Source organism: Canariomyces notabilis, assembly GCF_033297395.1.
Source record: "Canariomyces notabilis strain CBS 508.74 unplaced genomic scaffold N656scaffold_12, whole genome shotgun sequence".
Lineage (NCBI taxonomy): Eukaryota > Fungi > Ascomycota > Sordariomycetes > Sordariales > Chaetomiaceae > Canariomyces > Canariomyces notabilis.
In genome coordinates this window covers 429,850-452,806 of record NW_027041834.1, presented here as the reverse complement: position 1 = coordinate 452,806, position 22,957 = coordinate 429,850, and the positions used below count along the sequence as shown (strand labels likewise).

At 54.2% G+C, this 22,957-nt stretch overlaps 5 protein-coding genes across 5 annotated transcripts; 2 read left to right on the top strand and 3 right to left on the bottom strand.

Moving 5' to 3' along the window:
* Nucleotides 1-4: 4 nt before the first annotated feature.
* Nucleotides 5-1,433, top strand: N656DRAFT_768843 (uncharacterized protein; the record flags this gene model as incomplete). Its single annotated transcript, XM_064813655.1, has 3 exons — nucleotides 5-13; nucleotides 405-1,193; nucleotides 1,299-1,433. 3 exons carry the CDS (start codon nucleotides 5-7, stop codon nucleotides 1,431-1,433), a joined length of 933 nt encoding a protein of 310 aa, XP_064669762.1.
* Nucleotides 1,434-2,799: 1,366 nt separating this feature from the next.
* Nucleotides 2,800-6,438, top strand: N656DRAFT_114334 (uncharacterized protein). The gene has a single exon (XM_064808523.1). The coding sequence runs from the start codon at nucleotides 3,016-3,018 to the stop codon at nucleotides 6,328-6,330; it is 3,315 nt and encodes a 1,104-aa protein (XP_064669761.1). The 5' UTR covers nucleotides 2,800-3,015; the 3' UTR covers nucleotides 6,331-6,438.
* Nucleotides 6,439-7,812: 1,374 nt separating this feature from the next.
* Nucleotides 7,813-9,883, bottom strand: N656DRAFT_113970 (uncharacterized protein). Its single transcript, XM_064808519.1, has 6 exons — nucleotides 9,620-9,883; nucleotides 9,376-9,552; nucleotides 9,054-9,317; nucleotides 8,859-8,997; nucleotides 8,671-8,805; nucleotides 7,813-8,600 (listed from the first exon to the last, which is right to left on the bottom strand). The coding sequence occupies exons 1-6, from the start codon at nucleotides 9,723-9,725 to the stop codon at nucleotides 7,997-7,999; spliced, it is 1,425 nt and encodes a 474-aa protein (XP_064669760.1). The 5' UTR covers nucleotides 9,726-9,883; the 3' UTR covers nucleotides 7,813-7,996.
* A 3,564-nt stretch (nucleotides 9,884-13,447) lies between these two features.
* N656DRAFT_710290 (kinase-like protein) lies at nucleotides 13,448-15,552 on the bottom strand (the record flags this gene model as incomplete). Its single annotated transcript, XM_064811660.1, has 2 exons — nucleotides 13,448-14,548; nucleotides 14,626-15,552. Coding segments are annotated over 2 exons (2,028 nt in total), but the record flags the coding sequence as incomplete, so codon positions are not given.
* A 3,451-nt stretch (nucleotides 15,553-19,003) lies between these two features.
* N656DRAFT_798534 (ATP-dependent protease La) lies at nucleotides 19,004-22,370 on the bottom strand (the record flags this gene model as incomplete). Its single annotated transcript, XM_064817771.1, has 2 exons — nucleotides 19,004-19,174; nucleotides 19,242-22,370. 2 exons carry the CDS (start codon nucleotides 22,368-22,370, stop codon nucleotides 19,004-19,006), a joined length of 3,300 nt encoding a protein of 1,099 aa, XP_064669758.1.
* Between the last annotated feature and the right edge of the window lie 587 nt (nucleotides 22,371-22,957).

The following is a 22,957-nucleotide window of genomic DNA, read 5'->3' as shown; positions in this document are numbered from 1 at the left end:
TATCATGGTAAAAGTAAGTTACTGGGTCGCCTGAATCTTCCCTCCATCCATACCCCTAGGCGCCTTTACTTGAGTCAGGAGGCAGCCCGCGGACCATGTAGTCGTCCGGTCCGCCTTTCACATAAGTAACGGGCCATGACCTGGTGGCGGCAACCGTGGAGCTTTTGCAGTCTTATTCGGCTAGTGAAGAGACCAACGGTCATATTCACATACGTAGTTTCAATTACTCTGGCTTGACTTGGTCCACACCCGGAATCAACGCACAGGACCTAGCAGGGTACTTACCCCCATCCCTCGAGCGTTGTGTCGACTCTGCCATTGCACCCACTTGAGCGTTATGATGCCCTAGTGTCGTCTTTCTCGCTTGCTCCAAACCTGTGCCAAAATACTTACCCGGTAACTAGGCTACCGACCCATCCATGACAAGCCAACTCCAAGCTCTCCTTCTGCGGGACGGCAGTACCACTACCGGGCCTGACGCAACAAGAGACCGCGAAGTATCCCGGGGCCGCAAACGCCGGCGCGACGACTTCGCCTCCCTCCCTCCTCGTTCGCTCCCAGCGAAAACCCAAACTCAACCAACACCGGTCCTCGGCATGATCAGCACCAGTGGCGGCCCAAGAACGAGACATAAATCCTCTTCCACCTCCACCTCCAACTTCCGCGGCCGCCCCCGCCACCGCTCAACCTCCGTAGCAACAACATCGACGACGACGACAACAACAACAACCTGCGCCTCTCCCTTCGCCGCCCTGTCTCTCTCCGCACAGCCCTCCCGGTCGCACACCCCTTCCACCCCAACGACCAGCAATGCCATCAGCAGCACCGGTGCAAACATGGTAGGAGGGGGCGATGGAGTAGGGGTGATGCGCTTCCTGCGGGCGCTGCAGCTGGAGAAGAAGAATAAGCAGCGGCGTGTTGCGGTGGGGGCAGGGGCGGCAGAGGAAAAGGAGGGGAAGAGGGGACGGGCAAGGGACAGGGTTAGGAGCAGGAGCAGGAGTAGGAGCAGGAGGAGAAGCAGTTTAAGAAGGGGGAGGAGCAGGAAGAGGAGTCAGAGTCCGTCGCGCTCGAGGTCGCCGGTTTGTCTGGGTTTGGGGTTGAGACTGGGTTTGGATTGGGTCTGTGAGGGGATGGTTGCTGAGGATAACGGCAGGGGAGCGGGTGGCGGTGTGGATCGTGATGGGCCTGGTGGAGTGAGTGAGACGAGGAGGAGGCGGCGGACCAGAAGTCGCGGTCGGGAGCATCAGGTTGTAGTGGATATTGCAGGTTGTAGTGGTGCTGCCGACTCTGATGTTCAGATTGAGGTGCTTGTTGGGGGGAGTGGTAGACCACCGTCGTCGTCGGCGAGGTCTCCGGCCATTGATCCGGCGGGGATTGGGCTGGCAAGGGCACCTGGGATGGATGTGGATGGGGATGGTGTGGGGGAGGAGTGACTGCCGAGCCTGCGGAAACGGGGCCGTGGGGTGAAGTGGGTTTTTGAAGCGGTCTCTTTCAGTTAGACGCAGAAAGAGTCATCGAGGAGGGTCAGATTCCGGTTTCTTCCATCGCAGCGTGGTCACGCGGCCCGTTGGGTTCGGAGCAAGGAGAACATCGCACCCACAGCTGAGAAGGGATGTTGAGTCGGTGAACTGGGACATGGCCATTTCGACTGGAGAAAGGGTGGAAGCCATTAAACTACCGGTAGTGTACGACTGTACAGTACGTAGAATATGTATGTACAGTACATACAGTACACGACCTCAACATAAATGCAGCCATTCTATGCGGGGTTCAGTTCCCCACGACAGGCCCTTTCCAGATTCCTGCACTTCAGATTGGCAGACAAGAAAGTTTAGGCTGCACCAAGGGTCGCCGGGAAGGAATTAGCGTTCTGGTTGATCAAGCCTCTGGAAAGCATCTTGCAGCACAATTGCCGCCCCTGACGCCGGGCTGTGCATCTCCGCCGGGTGACACGCAGGGTGCGCATGCGTATGCGCCTTCAAGTCCACCTTCTGGGTTGTCGGGTCGTTTCCAAAAAGCCTCATCTCAACATCACAGAAGGGCCAGTACCTGTCGCCATCAAAGACTCGGCTTTTTGCTGAGGTTAGCCAGGCCTTTTCATCCGAGGACGTGCACCGATTTCTTGAAGCTGGATAACAGGGCCTTCCGACCTTTTGGCGCACTGCGCACGTGCCCATGCCGCCTGGCTGCAATCTGTGCAGGGTCACGCGCGCCTATCGAACCGGGGCGATAGCGATAAAGCTCTCCCGGGCTGACTGACATCTGAAAGTGACGGCTCGACGAGGAAGTCGCCAAACCACTTCTTCCTCCCACGTCCTCCCGACTGCTTTTACCTAACCACCTTTCTTTCACGCCATCGTACGATGATACCCTTTAATCTGAGGAACTGAGAGAAAACAGACGTAAAAAATTCCCGCTGCCACAAACGCGCTCTCTTCTCTTCCTACGGACTACCTGCCCTGTTCTCCCTCCTCTTCAGTCTGCCTTAGTACCGAACGGAAGTCCTCAGGTACCACCTAACCTTGAAACTTCACCCTCCGTATCCCTTCACCATCGAGCACAGAATCTGCTTGCTGGGGCAACTGACGAGTTGAGATATCCTCGATGCAACACATCCTCGCGATACACATACCCTAAACCGACGAGCTTTCTTAGCTAGTTATGCCCGTCGGTTCGCGTCGCATCTGGTGGCATCTCATTTCTGGTCGGAGAGCAGAAAGTTCACTGGTTGCCAAATCTATTTGATCAGGCACCCCGCCGTTCCGAAGGCGTTGGCAGCCTCAGCCAGCTCGGTGTGAGTGAGCCTTTTGAACCTTCTATTTACTTCCAGCCTTCCCGGTTGTTTTTTCACCGCTCCCACTCAAAATAGTTGATTGCTTCTTTGCAACCTCGGTCCCGGTTGGCGCTAGTTTGTGTTACGACCGCCTACATACAAAACCAGCGGTACCCTCGTCCTAATAACCCCGACTCACAGATCCAAATTAGTCTGGGCTTGTCCCGCCACATTTGGGAGCAATGGAATGGAGCCCGACTGCGCTGCTCAACCCCAAGGCTGCGGCTGCCTCCCCGGCCCGACCACAGTCTGCAAGCGCCGCTCCGTGCGGCTCCTCGGCTACACCCTCCCTTGGATCGGAGCAGATGTCCTTCCAATTCACCGGACCTGACGAGCCCCAGACTGCCGATTCTTCCACTCCGCCTGCCGGCCGCCAGAATGGCGTGGTTCGCCAACCTCAGCGGACTCTTACCATGCCCGTCTTCCAAAACGGATTCGGCCAGAGCATTGAGCGCCTGCATAACGTGCAAGAGCGGATAGTGCCTCAGCCAAAGCGTCGCAAGACTGAAAACGAGAATGATCCGGGGACCCAGCTAGAGCCCCTCCATGCCTTCACAACGAACGGTGCTCTTAGCTTCCATATCAAGCCAACCTCGTCCGAAGATGCTGCGAGATCCGAACCTAGCCCGAAGCCTCAAGAGACCATTGACTTGACAGAGGCCGACTCTGATTCTGCCCTGCTGTCTCAGGAGCCCAAGGCGCCTATCAAGGATGAGGAGGTGTGCTACGGGATGGTCGAAGGAGCCTCGATTAACTGTCACAGGGTCCCCGCACCGAAACCCGGCATGGTGTCTATTAACGGTGACGACTATTGGCCGCAGGTTAAGGTTGTACTTAAGCGAAGGGCTGATGATCAGACTACTAAGATCTACGTCTATGACTATACACGCCACATCTTCGGTACGGTCGACGCCAGGACAGCAGAGTGTCTGGCTCCTCTCTTGGACTCTCTCCTCCAGATCCGCACAGACTGCCGGATCCCTGCCAGGCGAAAACGCCCCGGCGAACAGGTTGGCCAGCCGGCCTCATTTTCTCACAAATTTGAGCTCATGATTTATGGTCCCCGGAAGTATGCCATGCAGGTTGGAAATCACTTGGCGTCGAAGAAGGTCAACCTGGTGAGCCCGCCGCGTGTGGAGACTGGCGTCAAGGTGTTCAATCCCATGGCCAAGGAAAACAGGCCCCCGCCGGTTTCTTCTCGCTCAAGCAACCTGGGAACAAACAATCTATATCGCCCGCCGCCCGTGGTGCGCTCAGCCGAGGAAATTCGTTCCGAAGTTCTGGGCGTCTTTGACTCACTGCCAAAGTCTGAAGAGCTACCCGAACTGGACCCAGACGCGAGGATCCAAACCGAGTTACTCAAGCACCAGCGCCAGGCCCTCTATTTCATGATTTCACGGGAGTCTGATGAATTGCCCGATGCTGGCCAGGCCATCGTCACGTCCACTTGGCAACAAAGAAGGGATAGATTCGGAGCTGTGGTATATTACAACGTCGTCACAAATCAGATTCAGCGTGAGCAGCCCCCTCCCACTCTAGGTGGTATCCTGGCCGATATGATGGGCCTGGGCAAGACTCTTAGCGTGCTCTCGCTCGTCACAAAGACGCTCGACGCCGCACACCAGTGGTCACAGCTTCCTCCCGTTCAACCCAAGGTCCCGGAGCGGAGACCTCAGCAGCAATTCGAAATCCCGCGACCGACGACCCTTGACTTAACGCCACTGCGGCAGAATGGAAGAGCAACCCTGTTGATATGTCCCCTGAGTACAGTGACAAACTGGGAGGAGCAGATCAAGCAACATATCAAGCCGGACACAATCACATACCACATTTACCACGGTCCTAACCGCATCAAGGACGTGTCTCAGCTGGCGCAGTTTGATCTCGTCATCACTACCTACGGATCTGTCGTTAGCGAGCTCAACTCGAGAATTAAGAGGAAGCGGGGCGCTTACCCCTTGGAGGAGATTGGCTGGTTTCGCATCGTTCTCGACGAAGCCCACACAATCCGTGAACAGAACACGCTGGCATTCAAGTCCGTCTGCCGACTGCAGGCAAATCGCCGCTGGGCTGTTACCGGAACCCCCGTCCAAAACAAGCTGGATGACCTCGCCGCACTACTTGCGTTCTTGCGGCTGAAGCCCTTTGACGAGAAGAGCAAGTTTCAGCAGTACATTATTCAGCCTTTCAAAATGGCGGAGCCTGAGATCGTGCCCAAGCTTCGTGTCCTCATTGACACAATTACACTGCGGCGGCTCAAAGACAAGATCCATCTCCCACCCCGTACGGACGAGGTCATCAGGCTGGAGTTCACCCCAGAGGAGCGGCGCATCTACGACTGGTTTGCAAAGACTGCACAGGAACGCGTTCGGGTTTTGACCGGCCAGGGCATTGGCCAGGACCGCATCATTGGCGGTAGAACCATGATACACATTCTGCGCTCCATCCTGCAGCTCCGCTTGATTTGTGCTCACGGGAAAGACCTCCTCAACGACGAGGATCTTGCCGAGCTTCAGGGCATGACAGCCGAAACTCCTATTGACCTCGACAGCGACGACGAAAACGAGAGACCTATGCTTCAGGAGAACAAGGCCTATGAGATGCTGTACCTAATGCAGGAGGGAAACAGTGACAATTGCTTCAGGTGCAATTGCAGACTTGGCGCCGTTGAGGTCGATGACCCAGAGGCTGACCGCCAGGATGATACCCTCGGGTACATGGCGCAATGTTTCCACACCTATTGTCCCTCCTGCATCAAGGTGCTTCGCAATGAGCAGCACAACAATGGTGAAGATGGGTGCGGCGTGTGTGCCGGCATCGACAAGTCGTCGTGCGTGGAGCTTCGCCGTAGCCGTGCCGATTATGAACACGAATCTCGCGTGGCTAAGAACAAGGGCGGCACCGGCAAGGTCATTCCCGACGACCGCTACAGCGGTCCACACACCAAGACACGCGCCCTCCTTGAGGAGTTGCTGGCAAACAAGGAAAAGAGCGCCATGATGCCTGGCGAGCCGCCGTACAAGTCGGTTGTCTTCTCCGGATGGACATCCCATCTCGACCTTATCCAGGTCGCGCTGGATAACGCTGGCATAACTTACACTCGACTTGACGGCAAGATGTCCCGGAATGCGCGGAACGCTGCAATGGACGCATTTCGGGATGACCCGTCAGTGCAGGTCATCCTAGTCAGCATCATGGCTGGCGGTTTGGGCCTCAACCTGACTGCCGGCAACAGTGTCTATGTGATGGAGCCGCAATTCAACCCGGCCGCTGAGGCCCAGGCAGTGGATCGTGTGCACCGTCTGGGGCAAAAGCGTCCTGTCCGCACGGTTCGCTTCATCATGAAGGACAGCTTCGAGGAAAAGATGCTTCTGTTACAGGACAAGAAGAAGAAATTGGCCAGTCTCAGCATGGACCGCGACTCGGCGGACAAGATCGCGGACCGCACAGAGGCCGCGAGGCAGCGCTTGATGGATCTGCGCAGCCTGTTCAAATGAGTACCACCATACCCGCGGTCTCAACCCTGGCAGTGGAAAGCGTTTTTTCATCAGCACCTTTATCCTAGCTAGGATCACCGACACGTTTGGTATCACGAGTTCTGGAAAGAGGATTAGGGCGGAAGCATAACTACAAGTCAGCAAATACGACGTTACGATCAAGACCCCCATTCTCATCATCTGCGAGATAGTTTCACGCGGGCCTTTGAGATATAGATGAGCCGACCGCGTCCAGAATCCTACTGGTATACACAAATAGAAGCACGTTCTGGGGGAGCAGTGAGCTCTACGGAACGGCAGGAAACACAGCCTTGGTTCAGAGGAGACTTGCATCACAGGGCATCACACAACATGGCATGGCATAAGCATAGCATAATTAGCATGGCGCCTGGGCTGGCGGAGACGGAGGTTGGCGGTACAGTTTTGTGATTTTCGGCGGACATCGCGGTCTTACTTTTCCCTCCTCGGTTCAGTCCGTCGTTTATACTCTCCTTTCTATAGGGAGATCCGGGCATAGATCTGTGGTAGGCTGGCGCCGAGAGGGTTTCTGCTCTTTATTAGACAGACAAGCTATCAATTCTTTCCCCCCTGCAGTTTTCTGTGACCTTGGTTTATTTGCTGCTATTCCTCTCAAGTAGCATGCAGACGTGGATTCAACTTTGCTGACAGAGTCCAACACACATGATGCACCCACTGACTGCATCAAGGGGCACTGGCTGTTCAAAGTCTCAAAAATCTTCTAGTTCGGCTTACCCCTTTTTCTTAGACGTTTTAACTTCGCAAGCCAAATAGGGCGGGTTCATCTTCCGTGATGCTGCTTAGTTGTTAGACAAACCAACCTGACATAAAAAGATCCACAACATGGTGAGCAGTCAAAGCGTTAAGATCCAGGAGCTGATTTAGACGGATTAGTGGTGACTCATGGTTCCGGGTGATGTGTGAGGGAGTGAGAGCTAGGGAGCAGAGTTGATTGCTATCGATCTGGAAGTCATGGAAACAAATCTTCATAGATAAATAATTAGCGATCCTAATTCGTTACTGGTGAAGTATGAGAGCAAATTTGGGCATTGACTAACACCGGTGGTTGTTGGTTAATTACATGCCATTGCAGGTGTCTTCCATGTTGCTTGTTTACTTCTTCACTGACCACCCCTATTTGGGCCCGAAGCTGTACTACCGCGCCGTACCGATAGATACGCAGGATAGCATTGATTCACTTCGATATCAGAACAGGCTTGAGGAGGAGAGGTCATTTTAAAGAAGCAAGGGCATCCCATCACACCATGGTATTGAAGCATTCTTCGGATTCAGTAAGTGCTTGGCAAAAGTCAAGGTATTTGTGCGTTGCGCCATCGCTCCGTTAATACAAATCATCTAGGTGTCCACGACCGACGCCCAAGTAATAAACAGACCGAAACCCTTTTTGTACCCATCTCATAACGCCTAGAAAATGACACCGATAATGCGGAGGTGTTTAGCAATGTTAAACGGGCGGCACCCAACTTCGAGGTTGGATGGCCCCACCTCCCTCCGCCCAAACACCATTCATGCAACTAACACCGGGTTACTAAACCGCCACAGTACGGTTTCGTGTGTGTCGTAAAATTTCTTTGGATCCTCGCATTGCTTGTGAGCTGACGAGTTTGGCAATGATGAAATAAGTCGCTCATGCGGCATCGGCGGTCGCAACCGGCTGAGAAACGCGTGTGACCTGGTCGCCGGCACGGACAATGCGCTGGCCAGTGGAGTCGGTGATAGCGGCCACATCCTTGTTTTCGGATTGGGCACGCTTCCAAATCTCCACCTCGCAGCCGCCCCGAAGAACGCCAACTCGCATAGTGGAGAGCAGATTGTGGGCCGCGTTGGAGTGATTATAGACACCACCGTTGAAGACGGCAGTGGCATCTTTCCCGATGGCTGACGTGATCAGAGCCTTGCCACCAGGGTGATCAGCAATGAATTTGCCGACATCGTGGATCACACCGGCAATGGCGACCCAGGCCTTGCCGTTCTTGGACTCGGCAACGAAATCATCCCAGCTGATAACGGGCAGATTCTCAAGGGGGATACCCCAGTCGAGTGTGGCTCGTCTCTGGTCGAGCTTCTTCTGCTGCTGCTGCACTCGGCCCTTCTCGATTTCGTTCTGGGGGAATGTCTTCAGGTTGTAGGCAAGGCCAAGCTGCTTCATGGTCCAGATGAACCACTTGGTAGGGTCATATTGCCACCACTCGATGGCGTTACGGAAGTCGCTCGGGAACTCGTGGTGGAAGCTAGTGAACGGTCAGCCAATCCTGTCACCCCTGCCGGATGGACAAAAGATGAAGAAGAAGGGGTCCATACTTGTGATAACCCTCGCCAAGAGTAACCAGTGCGGTGATAACATGATCCCTCGGAGAGTTACGGTCATCAAAGGGCTGGTCACCGAGCCAGTGGGCCAAGCTGTTGACACAGAAAGTGGCCTGCTGGATGAAGAAGCTGATCTTGGTCAATATGGCCCGATCACAGTGCTCGTTATCTGGACAACTTACATTCTGAGGATACCAGCATAGACGAAGCCACCAAGGAAGTCGCCCCAGCCGAGACCACAAACGAGCATGGGCACAACCAGAGCCATGGTCACGACGGACTTGAGATAATTGCGATGCTGCCAGACAACCACGGCATCGTCTGCTTCCGTTAGCAATATGACCGACACAACGATCACTCCCACAAGGGACACTCACCATTCAGGTCGGTGATGTCGGTGCGGCCAATTCGCTTGGGGTTCTGCTTCATGACCATCCAACCGATGTGGCTGTAGAGCAAGCCCTTGCGGACCGAGTAAGGATCCTTCTCAGTGTCGGTATACCGATGGTGCGAACGATGGAGACTTGACCACCAACGAGCGCTACCCTCAACGGCAGCGGAGCCACCGGCGGCAAGGAAGATCTTCAGGGGAAGGGTAGCCTTGTAACTCGAGTGAGCCCAGAGACGGTGGTAACCGGCAGCTGGTAGATAGGTCAGTCATTCTGAGCGCCCCAATCTTTCTCGGCCGGGTTAACTAACTGATTCCAAGGCCTGCGAAAAAGTAATAGGCAACAGTGAAGATGGCCGTCTTAGTCTGCAGAGGCACCCAATACGAGGAGATGAGGCCGGCCAGCGGAATGAAAATGATGAAGGTTGTGTTCAGCCAGTTGACATGCTGGTACCAGTTCTTCCATGTTATCGGCTGCTCCGTGATATCTGCAGCAAACCTCTGATTAGCATACGAGAACGACGGAAGACGGAAGACAGGGCGGCGGAAACTTACGAGGCTTTCGGAGGTCGTATTGCTTCTTCCTCACGGGAATGTAGTCGGTAGTGCCGTCCGGAAAGGCCTCAGCCTGCGGGACCGCCGAAGAGGAGGACGACGCCATGTTGGCCGGCGGTCACGGCGTGGTAGGTTGAACTGACGGGAAGCCGCTGGCAAACCTTGCTCAAGTTCGGCCGTGTCTGAAGGGAAGACGATGGAAAGACAAACCACAGGAGGGGTTTCTCAATAGGGAAGAGAAGTAGGTGACGGGACAGAAATGTTTTATACGGAACGGAACCAGCAAGGGTGTGTGAATGATGCTTAGGGTAGGCGGGTCCGAGCAGCGTATGATAACGGAGACTGTCTTGTGTGAGGAATCCAGATTCCAGACACGTTCCAAAGACGGGTTTGGCACACACAAGAATGACAGTTGCCACTGCCCAACTTTGTTGACGCTTGTTGGGAAGCGATATCTAACACGCAAACCACAATACGTACTCTTACAAATGACATGATCCGCCTGGCCGAGGCGAAAACTTACCGACTTTTAAGGTCACTCTCGAACCAACTCTAATCGAGTCACCTAAAACGACGGAGTACTGTACTAAAGCGACGGAGTACATCGACATACACAGCAATTTCCACCAGCATTGAAGTACCGAATTTTGAAGTCACTAAGCGCTATACATACAACATGATTACACGCGCCAAATCCCAGGTACGGAAACTAAAATCTCTTGGTATTGCATTCCAAGCCGAGCCTTTGAAACTGAATGCAAAATAAAAAGGAATACTACTTGATTTTCCAGGTCTGCTCTCTACCGCTGTAGCTGCCATTTGCCCTGAGTACGTTGACCAAGCTGTTCGGGGCGAGTGCTGAGTGATGTAATTTGATTGGTTAGATGGAAGGGTACAATGCAGATGTACTCCGTCGTTTTAGTTCAGCACTCCGTCGTTTTAGGTGACTCGACTCTAATTGGCCTCGGCTGAGCAGAGAAGGTGCAACACGCCACCCCAAGCGAATGCATCTCGTTTGCCCAGAAGCGACCGGGATCTTGGAAGGTTTGGTGAACAACCGTTGTTCAGCAGTTTTGTTGAGGAAACTGTTGGGGAAGCTTTCAGGTCCATGTGGGGCATTTCAAGGTCCCCGCGGGCGCTGATTGGCTAGAACTCTAGCCGAACCAATTCGGCTCCCATCAATCCAGACGTCATCCGAAAGGGTGAAAAACGTGTGCTCCGCTCCCGCTTTCCCGCCTCCGTCCGCAGCTGGATTTGAGTGTGTGGCGGGAATTGGAGTGGTACCGGCATACTCCGTTCACGTTGTGGATGCTTGCGATCACATGTCAGTCTCTGCCATTTGAGAACTGGAAGTACCATCCAAGGTGTCGCCGGCAAGGTACCAAGATTTGGGGCTGACAGTTGTTGGTAAGGCTGAGGTCGGGATGCACCTGTGTTTCGGCTTGGCGAGCTCTCACAGTGATAGGAGAGTCGTTGAAATCGGAATCAATCGCTCAAACGACTCCCTGCATTTATGCTCGGACAAGACTAGAGACCATCATCTTATGTAAACGTGTCAATCAAGGGATAGCGGGAGCTATGGTAAGTAGTCATGGGTCTACAGTCTAACCTGCACATAACGTTTGGGCACATAACGATATCCTCGACATGACGGTCAGAATCCTGAACCCACCGTTATTTGTATGGGAAATCGTTCGATCCTGTACACTCCGTTAACCGCTAGGAATCTTGCTGAGTAATCCATACAAATCGTTATAGTAAGTCAGGCTACAGTGGCTAGAGCACCCTTAAATGGCCTAGCTTAGGGAGTAATTATAGCGGTTTTCAGTGGTCCTATGATAGTTGACCAGTCCTGTGCCCCATAAATATCCCTTCTGGACAAGAAGTGGGTCACCTGAGGACAATGATATCCACGGTATAACGGTCAAAATCCTGTGACTGTGCCAATCGTTATATGCAGGTTACACTGTATCTGACAACCCCTTTCGGAACACACCGGGAGATCCGGGACGGGCCTCGGGTGACCCACCGACACCGGAAGGATGGATACGGACCGGCCCCGGAATACGAGATATTTCTGACCCACCTAGCGGGACTACCGAGATCACTACGGAGGTACCCGGTACCTCCGTACCACGAAGGACGAAAGTTGATAAGGAGATGAGATCGGTTTACCAGTTCCCATCGCTTCTCACGATTTCACGAGCCATAACGTTAGCAGATCCTCGGCCACGAAACGTGTATACCTATGCACAACCAGCTAGGTAGTAAAGCCATACCTAGCAGCTTAACACTCTTGAAAAATCCGCACTTTATTAGATAATCCGAAGATCTAAGCCGGGAGCTGTGAGCATAGTAGCAAGCAGATGCGCAGGTTCATACCTAGCAAGGAGTGATTAATGATAGACAAGCTTGATTTACTGCATATCAATTACGGATTAGATGGCGTGGCATGACAAGCGTCCGGAAGATTTCAAGCCGACGAGGATGAAGAAGCACCTCAAGTTTCCAGGCAAGCAAGAGTACCCTCCCAACACCGAAATTACTTGTATACATGGTCCCTGTCCCGGCCTGATGTTCCAACCTCAGATATATAAACTACAACGCACCGTCACCCCATTTTTCCAGTTCATGATGACTGCGAATGATTGCTTGTATGGAATCGAGAATGAGCCGCCCAACGGTATACAAGATGCTTCAAAAGGGGCAATGAAATAAGAGTAAAACAACGGAGAAGACCAAGGAAGTCTCGTCAAATCATCCAAATAGCCGCCGTCGCCCCTGTCACGCAAGCCGAGCCCAATTCACAAGCCCATCCGACCGTCTAACACCCAGCCTGATAGGTACCTCGGGTGCTGATAGTGCAATGGGCCTCTGGAGTCAAACGGCGCAAGAAAAAGATCAAAAAGGGGGTAATGCATCGCGGCAAGGCTGGCGCTGCTCAAGAAATGGGAAGAGACGTGTCCAATGCCATGCATAACCAAGATCCGATGAAGGATAACCCATAACCCATAACCCATTCCCATCTTCCACATCTACGCCATATATCCCCATGCCACTCTTCACCGTCGCAATGTCCAGAGAAAGAATAAACGATCATCGTCCGGGATTGTCGAGGGCCCCAACCGCCAGACGGCTCAATCCCGCGTCCAGGTCCAAGCCGAGTTCATCATCAAGAATCATTTCGCCGTCAATCCGTCGTTTCTCATTGCCGGTCAAGGAGTCGGGAAACGGCAGGCCATACGCCGAGCCGACGCCCGCCAAGTCGTCGGGCTGTGCGAGGCGCCCGCTGAAGCAGTCATTTTTCTCGTTGTCGCTGGAGACCCCCACGTCGGGTTCGAGCGTCGGCATTGACAAGCCCATTGATGTGGTGACACCTCCTTCCGCTGTCCCAATGGACCTTTTGCCGCCATGACTCTGCCCCCGCGCCTCCTCTCTATCATCGCGTGGAATAACACCCGCCAGTTGTTTCTCCCGCGGGGTGCTGGCCAGGTCGGTGACATCTTTGCCGCTATCAGTTTGAGATTCTGGTCCTGTTGCTGGTTTCCGCGTGGTGCTGTTGTCCGCTGGTCCTGAATCCCGTACCGGGGTGTCGACGCTGGACTCGACGCTTCCTAAGCTGCTGCGTCTCTGTTTGTCCGCATTCAGCGAAGTTTGAGCCTGGGTTCTGTCTCGAGATTTCTGGGGTTTGTTTGATGGCAAGGACCGTGGTTGATCCGCTACCAGGGATTCGTCGTCAATGCTCACTCTATCGGGATACTTTCCCAACGACTCCATACTCCTTCTCATCTGGGCGCTGGAGTGCCCCCCGAAGTTGCTTGATGGTTTATTACCGACCGACGGCACCGTCAGTGCGTGATTATACGTGTCAGACCAAGTGTGCATCCTCGGCCCATACCGCAAGGATTTGTAATCTCCCTGGTTGCTCGGCATCGGAGATGGCGGGGACCTCCCTCTCGCAGGGTAATAATATGAGTCGTCGGGTACGGAATGGGCATTCCAGCCGACATATGCCCAATCGTTCGGCGGGTGGACGGTCATGATGCGCGGGACCCCATTTGGGAAATGATCAGGGATATAGTCATGACGTGAACTTATGTCGTCGTTCAGAGAAGTAAAGGACCCATTCGGAGCGCCATAGTGGCTCTCCTCTTCGCGGTCAGGGAACCAGGACAGCAGCTGGCATGCGTGGAGTCGGTTTCGGGGGTTAACGCTCAGACAAGTATCGACAACGCGTTTATACCAGGCCGGCACCTGGACGCCCGAGTCGATCTTCAGGGGGCGACCGAATGCCTCGGGCTCGTCTTCTTGCATTGCTAGGGCCCAAAGCACCATGCCGAGCTGGTATAGATCGGACTTGACCCCGATATACATGGAAATTCGCTGCCCACTCTCGATCATGGGCGTTGCCTCCGGTGGCTCCCAGCCGATCGGGCAACCTCGCCGATTAATGTCGATGATCTTGGCGTCTTCGTTCTTGTCTATGACGATGTTGGACAAGGTGAAGTCGCCCTGAACAAAGCCAGCCTCGTGGATCTCGGATAACCCGGTGACAATTTGCCTCGCCCACTTTTCCCGAGTCGGCCAGGGTAGTGAATGATCGTGATCGTATATCACATCGATGAGGGCTCCCCGCTCTGCGTAGCTAATCAATAGACCTGTGACGAGTTCCTCCCTCTCGTCCACAACGACGCCGTAGAACTGGATAACATTGTTCGCAGCTTGTAGGGAGTTGAGCGCGTTGATTTCGTAGAGGAACTCCTCGACCGTGTCTGGACCTGGAATCTCCTTTTTTATGAGCTGCCTGCCGTGGACTCGAACTTTGTATACAAACCCGGACATGTGCGAGTCAAACTGGATCTCTCGCTCCTTTACTCGCCGACAGTTCATATGCTGGATCATGCGCACTGACGGATAATGGATGATTTCCTTTCTGGCAGTCAGTAGAGGAAGTCGGGGGCGTAGTGGGGGAGAGGAAGGGGTTCCCCCTAGGAAATCAAGCGTACATTGACATCTTCCACAACGTGCACGTGTAGTCGCCCGTCCTTGGTCTCCAATTTGAGATTGGTTACAGTGTCGTAGAACTGTATATCGGGAAGACTTTCCCGAATGGCGTCATAAATCTTTGCACTCTTGTCACGCTGGAATTTGGTATGGGCCAGGTCCAATTCTAACGAGGGCTCAGGAGCGCACCGGTAGTCAAGCGAGATGGTGACACGTCGCCAGAGGTGCTCGTGTTCGCGGTAGGTGACGAAGAACTTTTCCCTCTTGGACTTATCGCGAAAGTGCATCGACAGGTTCAGAATCCATATCCTCTCCAGCTCGTCGTCAATCATTGCATCGTACTGGGAGGTGGTCATGGACTGGACATCCAGCTTGGAACTAGCGTCGGCATCGCGCACTGGGCCATGGTCATCCAGGTCCATGTCTAGAGCAAAGCCACTCAGATCCCCAGTGCTATCCAGTACGCCGTCGATAGGACTTGTGGGCCGTGAGAGCGGGGAGGGCGTGACGCTGAGGGAGTGGTGCAAGAAATCTGGAGCACTGGTTCTGGGATTTGACTGAGTGAAAGCGCTATTTGAGCCGTGCATGCGTCTATCCATGGAGACAGCTCTCCGCTCAGCCGGGGTGGGACGAACAGGTTCCAGCCTGCTCCGCAGCTCCGATTGTTGCCTCTTAAAGGTCGGAGCCCTGGGGAGACCGGGCACCACCTTTCGAGAAACTCGTCGGATGAGGCCTGCCTTGGTGTCGTCCTGTTGCTCGGCACCCTGCCCTTTGATGGACACGTCGGATAGCGCAGATGAAGCCCCATTGTCCTTCTCCCGGCCAGAAAAGAGCCTGCGCCACAGACTTTGTTGTTGTTGCGCCTGGCCGTTGCTATCCATCATGGAGGCCGTGGCTGTGGCCAAGGCATCTGGTTGGGTTTGAGCCATTAGCTGTCTCAGCCTGACGGCGCTCTTCCGCGAGCCTTGTGGTGTCTAATGAGAGACCGGGGCCCGGGAGGTTGGCGCGAAGCCTTCTTCCTCCGTCCCTCCTTCCCCTGTGCCTCAATCTTGGTTGCCGTCAACTTTGCCAAAACAATTCGAAGAGTGTGGAGTGAATCAAGGTAAGACGGGCAGGTTGAAAACACGCGAACAAAGATCTCGCGGGATTTGCATCAAGCACAGAGAGCCATGCATGCGAGCGATACGAGGAACCAGGCGTGATAATGGTGCGTCAGAGAGCCAAGCGGCCGCCGCCTGAACCGGCCGTGCAATGTACGCCTCGTCCAGCGCGCCACAGGAGCAGGGCGGCGAGAAGGCTGGCCTAACAAAGCCGGATGACAACCGGAATGGCGGAGGGTAAAGTGCTCGTTTTTCCTTCTTGGACTCCTGTCAATCTCGCTCGGTCTGCGCTGCCTTTGTTAAATTCTGCTGAGCCGGGGAACGATTCGGAGACATCTGGGTCGGCAGGTGTCGGCTTGGTGTCTTGGAGGGTAGGACCATATGGGATACGGATAATTGGGGGGAAAAGCCTTACTAAGTGAGCGGACGAACACCAACCAGTCGACAAAATGGACAGCAAAGGGTGGTATGTAGCAGTGGAGGGAAGGGAAGGGAAGGGCAAGCCTCAGGCCGGGTTCAATGGCCATGCAAGGCAAAACCAGGTTGTACTGTGGTACTATGGAGGTAGGTGGGATGGTGGGAGAAGACGGGACGGGATACCGAGTCCTCTACTACAAGGGAAAGCGAAAGACCTACCTGATTGCTGCAGCTCCGACACGGGATTATGCCTCATCGGAACCTCGTCTTGTTTGCGTTCTTACCTCCTGCATGCTCTGCTACAATTCGTGCCCAGAAGAGACCTGAGATACACCCCTCTGTACACTACAGTACCGTGGTATCGTTCAAGACCAAAGACGGGTTTCCTGGACCGGCCGTCAGGCAATGGTGGGTCGGGGGAGGGCGGAGGCTGGGGTGCCAGTGGGGTTTTACACGTGTTACGGTGCTATGGGCAAGTACGAGGGAGACCATGCATGTACCTGCCATCCCTGGTCTGCATCCCTGTGACAAGTCGTCTCGATTTACTTTGGGATGCCATCTGCAGTCGTGTGTACTTTGAGCCATCTCCCAGAGTATTGACATTCAAGATTACTTGCACTTTTCAAGTGGCGTGGTGCGTGCAGCATCTGCCATGACGTTGAGCAGGTAACGAACTGAACGAGAGTAGTTACTTTCAGGCTCAGGTCTTGGCAGAAACGTACTTCATGTAATTTTCGTATTTGTTACCGATCTTACTGTAAAGTGTGTACTGTAATTATCAAGTTTACTTTAACTTGAAGCTGCGCCCTAGCTGACAGCTACTGACACTAGGGAAAGAGCCTTCGCTGATTGGACCCATCATAATTAACAGCTCACCGCTGAAGCAGATCAAGAGCACTCAAGAACAAGACAAGAGGAAGCAACTCCTAGTTCTCTCCATTGCCCTCGGCTGGTATGGATCTCGGGTTGCACACAAATCAATGATAGGTGATTTTGGCGTGATTCCTCGCAACTCAATGACAACCTGGAAAGGTTCCAAGGATAAGATGCCCAATACTTTATGGTTCGTGGTTCACCGTTCAGCCTAACCTGATCCCTATCTCATCAAGTGAAGCATCGCTTGACCCCTTCGCGGTGCCTTCCCGACGCTGGCTTAGCCTATGGACCAACTCATATCAGCCACAGGCCCAACGTCGGCCTGACCGAACTAATGGGGCGGTTGTCTCCTTTCTGATTTGATCGCATTGGGCCGGGCCGGTGCATCTCGGGGATCGTGGGGTTGAAGGTGGTATCCATGGATGTGTGTGGTGGAGCACATCTAACCCCGCGAACCGGTGGCCCAGCTCCGATCTCTCTGTGCTCCGGTCCGCTCTCCACTCTTTTCCCAACGCCAACGAGGCACGCCTGCATCGGCTGCAGCTAGCCAGCCATACTACATGAGACGAGCCAGCCCTGTATGCAGTCTCCTTCAACGTGATTGATGCCTAAAGCATGCCAGCAACGCAATACGCAGACCAATCCCACGGTAACAAACCAAGGCTGCATGCAGCTGACGGCAGATGTCCGCCAATTGCCAGTGCCCAAGGCACACTCCAGCTTGGTTGTCGAATGCTTCCTTCGTGGGTGTTTCGAGCCCCTGGAAAGGACCGCCTTGCTGCGCCGGGAAACAGCCATCTGGCAAGAATCGCATCTGTGCAGGAGAAATGAGCGTCGCCGGCTATCTATTCATTGTGTTTGACAGCCCAGCAATTACCCCTGAGCGCAGAGAACGGTGGAGGGAAGCATTCCCCCTACTCCACCGCAGATCTCATAGTGTAGGAGAACCAGTAGGATGTAGCCCTCACATATAAGCCGCAGTGGGGAGAGAGTAAGAGAAGTGCTGCCAGTCCCACACTCTCGCTGCCGCACCCGTCATCACTGAACAGCCGGTCGACAACTCGGCTTCCTCATCTTGTCCAGTTGGGCAGCCTCCGAGCCCAATCATCCAAGGACCACGGTTCACCGGCATCATATCCCTCAATATCAAGAATGACAGTCAAATACACAAACATACCAAGACTCGTCACTGTAGCCCAACGTGTTCTCCTCAGTCATATATAGTGTTAGGGCTGGCGTCGCGGATCTGTAGTAATGGACTATGGAGGCCATGAATACATACATCCATGCGACTTGGGACACTCGCCATGTAGCAAGCAGAAGCACACCAGATCATTTCCTCGCAAGCGTCCTTTCTCCACCTTCCTCCATCCCAGAAAGAGAATAGAAAGCAGGAGATCGGGAGAACATGGAGCAAAGCTACCTAGCACAGCTCTATCTCCAATGCCCAAAACTCAGCTTCTAGCCGTCGTCCTCCTGGCTCCCCGAACAACTACCTTACTCATACACTCCAAGCAGACCGCTAACAGCTTCCCCAATAAGTAAACCAAGATGTACTACATTACAAAGAGTGAAGATGTTCATCTACAAGCGAGTCCACGCATGCAGTCCGTGGCAAAGTCTGGAGAACGAGCCACCCGTCTATAATCCATGAATTCGTTGTCCAGTCCCTTTAGTTTGGATTCCACTTTGCCGTTGTAACGCCGGATAATGCTCCCTCTCGCGAGAGTTCTCCCCTTCTCCCGCGTTCCATCCACTCCCCTTCACCAGTCCATGTTGCTTTCCCCCACGCCGCGGGGTCTGTTTTGCCGTCCGCACCTCCCAATAGGGACGAGACTATGGGGGCGGGTGCAGGCAATGTATCCATTGGCAGCTTATATGTGAGCTGCCTAGAGATAACATGCTGTAATTCGCTCAGGGCGATCAAGGCCGGCGTATGCATCCTGGTGGCCTGCCTGATCTTCCCAGCCGTCCAGAGCAAGCACATTCATTCGCTGTCATCGCTCTTTTCGTCCTTGTCCGAGCTCTCGTCGCTGGCCTTCTCGTCCCCACTGACTCTGCGCTTGTTGGCTTTCTCCTTGTCCAGTTCGGGGAAGATGAGGTCAAAGACTTCTGAATACCAGCTAGCTGGCCGGCCCTCAATCCCTTCCTTGATGTTCTGCGACGTAAACAGGTAAGCATGGTGCATCCACGTGCATCTATGACCAGAACGGGCATATACATACCTCTGGAAGTTCGAGCCAGTCTGACATGTTATCCTTGGGGAAGATGATCATCTTACAGCCAGCCCGCCGCGCGGCCACTGTCTTTTCCCTCAAACCTCCGATGCGAAGCACCTTGCCCGTCAGGGTTAATTCACCTGTCATGGCGACAGTGGGCTGAACTGAAGTATCCAGTGCTAGTGACAGGAGCGACGTAGCCATGGTAATACCTGCCGATGGCCCATCTTTCTGCACTGCACCCTCGGGGACGTGCACATGGATCTTGGCCTTCTCAAAGAAGTCGTTGTTGGGGAATTCTTTCGCCATCCACGATTTGGCAAACGAGTACGCGATGGCAGAAGACTCCTTCATCACAGTCTTCAAATTACCAGTAATTTCCAGAGACGGCCGGCCTGACGGCTTAAGGGGGGATTGGAGGATGGCCTCAACGTACATGGCAGCGCCGCCCAGCTGCGTCCAGGCGAGGCCCATGGTGACACCTGGTGGGGTGACATCGTACAGCCTGTCTGATGTGAAGACAGGTGGCCCGACATAGTCTTTCAGGTCATCTTTATCTATGACGACATGTACGCTGTCTGGAACCTTCAACGGCACCCTCGGCTGTTCCGTCGTTTCCTTTTCAGATGCCTCGGTAGTGACTTCTTCCGCTTTGTGCTCGTGTTTGGATTCCTCGAGGGCCGCCTTGCCCTCGTCGGTGAGGGCCTGTGATTCGGGAAAAGCGTCCTCACCCTGATCCTGGACGATCTTCAGCGCCGCTTTCCGATAAACCTTGTCGATCTGCTTTTTAAGGTTCCGGACACCAGCCTCCCGGCAGTACGACTTGATAAGCTCCTCAATCGCGTCTTTGCTCATCACCACATCGGCATCCTTGAGCCCGGCCAGCTCCTTAGCCTGCGGGGCAAGGTACCTCTCCGCGATGGCCATCTTCTCATCTGACACGTACCCCGAAAGTCGGATGACTTCCATACGGTCAAGGAGGGGCCGAGGGATTGTGTCAGTCATATTCGCTGTGCAAACAAAAAGAACTCGGGAAAGATCGACTGGAACGTCCATGTAGTGGTCGAGAAATGAGCTATTCTGCTCAGGATCCAGGAGTTCCAGAAGCGCCGAGGAAGGGTCTCCCTGGTAGCCTCTTCCAATCTTGTCAATCTCGTCGATGAGAATCAGAGGGTTCTCGGTCTTGCATTTCTTGAGAGCCTGGATAACACGGCCGGGTAGGGCACCGACGTAAGTCCTCCTATGACCCTTGATCTCGGCGACGTCTGTGAGGCCGCCGACGCTGAACCGGTAGTACTCCCGGTTCAACGCACGGGCAATCGATTTACCAATGCTTGTCTTACCCACTCCCGGAGGGCCGACAAAGCAGAGGATCTTGCCCTCAACGGTGCCGCGTAGTTTTCCCACCGCGATGAACTCCAAGATGCGATCCTTTACATCCTTCAGGCCGTAGTGGTCCTCATCCAGAACCTTTATGGCGTTGTTGATGCTAAAGTTTTCGGTGCTCCTCTGTCCCCAAGGGATTTGTGTAAGCCAGTCCAAGTAGTTGCGGGTAACGTTGAACTCGGACGCGGCAGGCTCCAAGTGGGCGAGCTTGTTCAGCTCTTCATCAAACACCTTGCGTACCGCTTCCGGCATAGCCAACTTGTCAGCCTTTTCCTTGAACTTTTCCACCAGCTTGTCTTTGCCGTCGGATTCGATGCCGAGCTCCCGCCGAATGCCCTTCATCTGCTCCATCAGCCAGTATTCGCGTTGCCGCTTGGTAATTTTGCTCTCGACGTCCTTGGTAATCTTTGATTGCAGCTGGGCATTGACGTGCTCTTTCTTCAAAACCAGCAGCGCCTTGTGCATCCTTTCCTCAACGTTCAGACTTGACAAGACTTCTTGGAGCTCGGCGGGCTCTCCAGCAGAAACAGCAGCCGCAAAGTCGGCGAGCTTGGCGGGCTCGGACATGACGTTGCCTGTCGATTGGCTCATTGAGAAGGTCGAGATCTGATCCCTGAACAAGCTGTTCATGCTGGCAACTTCCTTGAAGACGTTGACAATCTCGTTGGTAACAGCACGAATCACCTGGCTTTTGGGGTCGTAAGGCTCCTCGGTGAGGTTATCAACGTTTACGAGGCTAACGGGATACTTTTTCAAGAATGAGGTCGGCTCATATTGCTTCTCTTTCGGTTCCGGTTTTTGCACGACAGCACTCTCCTCGAAGCTCGCGACCACGTCTCCCTTTTGCGGCGTCTCCTCGGCCGGTTTCGGAATCGGCTCCGGCGGCGTGGCGGGCTCCTCTGTGACTGTGTCCTTGGGGGACTCGGCGCCCCCTGGAGGGATCAGGGAGGACATACGAATCCTACGGTGGGGATATAAAATGGCTGTAAGACCTGCTTCGCCGCTCGGCGAGGTCATGGGGAACGCGCTGGTTATCTGGGCGAAAACACCAACGTCGTAGACATCGTCGGGGCTGCGGATGACATCGTCGTCGGCGTTCTCATCTTTGAATAGGAACGCACCAACATATGGCTGACCGCGCTTGAACATCTCTGTGATGGCCGCAGCGACATTGGGGTCCCGGATGGTGATAGCCTTATAGAACCCTGGAAACAGGGGCCGTTTGGCGATTGGTATTGCCATGACCTGGGGATACGTCTCAGGCACAACCGGTTTGGCCAGGGCCTTATCGGACTTCCGGCCCCGTCTGCCTCCATCCCCCGAGCCGTCCCCGGCAGAGCTTGACGAGGCGCCGCTAGCAGCACTTCCTCGGCCATCCGGTGATTCCGGAGTTCCCTTTCCATTGCCTCCGGACGGGGCATCGGAACCGAATGTCCTGGTCTCGGCAACGGTCCCCTCCTCGGCCTCAGCGTTCTCCCGATTTGCTCTCTTCTCTTCTTCGGACAACGGCTCGATAGATCCATCAAAGAACCCCGCTTTGTCCTTTCTTAAGGCAGCATATGTGGAGAAACTAGAAACCGACGACGGCCGGTTGTCTCTTACAGGGTTTCGCAATTCAGACACAGCATGCTGCCCCTGCCGTACTAAGGACGCCCGCCCCAAATATAAGCTGAATCTCCGTGATGTAGCTAGTAACCGAAAAGGCTTCGTCGGCGCGGGTAACCGTAGGACGCGCTGTCGAGGCAGCATTGTTAGGCACTGTGAGGAAGAGAGCTGCGGCGCGGTTTGACGTCAGGAATGATACAACCGGGGACGCAGCAAGATTCGGGGATATCTCGTGGCGGAGCCGAGAAATAAAAGGAGGTGAGATAATACAAAATAAAAAGTAAATGCAAAGTCACGCCGGGGCGGAAGAGTCAATGGCAGTTTCGAGGACTGGGGAGGCGAGAACCCATGGCAAAGGCGTCTGAATAATCAGTGGAGTTGAACTGGTGAATGCGCTCTTCGGAGATAGAATCTGCTGGCGACTGCCCGCAATTTTTCGCCTGTGACGCGCTGACAGGGGTATTCAGGTACGTAATTACATGGTTACCTACGGCGCATCAGCCACATACCTAAGCTACAGCCACTGTGACTTCATTGTGGCTTCCCAATCGGATCCCTATGCTCCACAACCTATTGAGAGCTTTGTGCCCCACCCCCGCACTTTCACGCAGTTTGGGAACCCTCACCCGACAGCACCGCATGCTTTGTCCACTTGGCTGAATAGACAGCAGATTGTCGTCCATCCGGTGTTGTTGGTTCAATGTTGGATTCAACAGGCTGCCTCCGCCAGA

Bases quoted from the DNA above. Each gene is read 5' to 3' on its own strand.
- N656DRAFT_114334 (XM_064808523.1), top strand. From the start codon at position 3,016: ATGGAATGGAGCCCGACTGCGCTGCTCAACCCCAAGGCTGCGGCTGCC.
- N656DRAFT_113970 (XM_064808519.1), bottom strand. From the start codon at position 9,725: ATGGCGTCGTCCTCCTCTTCGGCGGTCCCGCAGGCTGAGGCCTTTCCG. The intron at 9,553-9,619 runs GTAAGTTTCCGC...GGTTTGCTGCAG, and splicing joins ATACGACCTCCGAAAGCCTC to ATATCACGGAGCAGCCGATA. The intron at 9,318-9,375 runs GTTAGTTAACCC...CCTATCTACCAG, and splicing joins TTTCGCAGGCCTTGGAATCA to CTGCCGGTTACCACCGTCTC.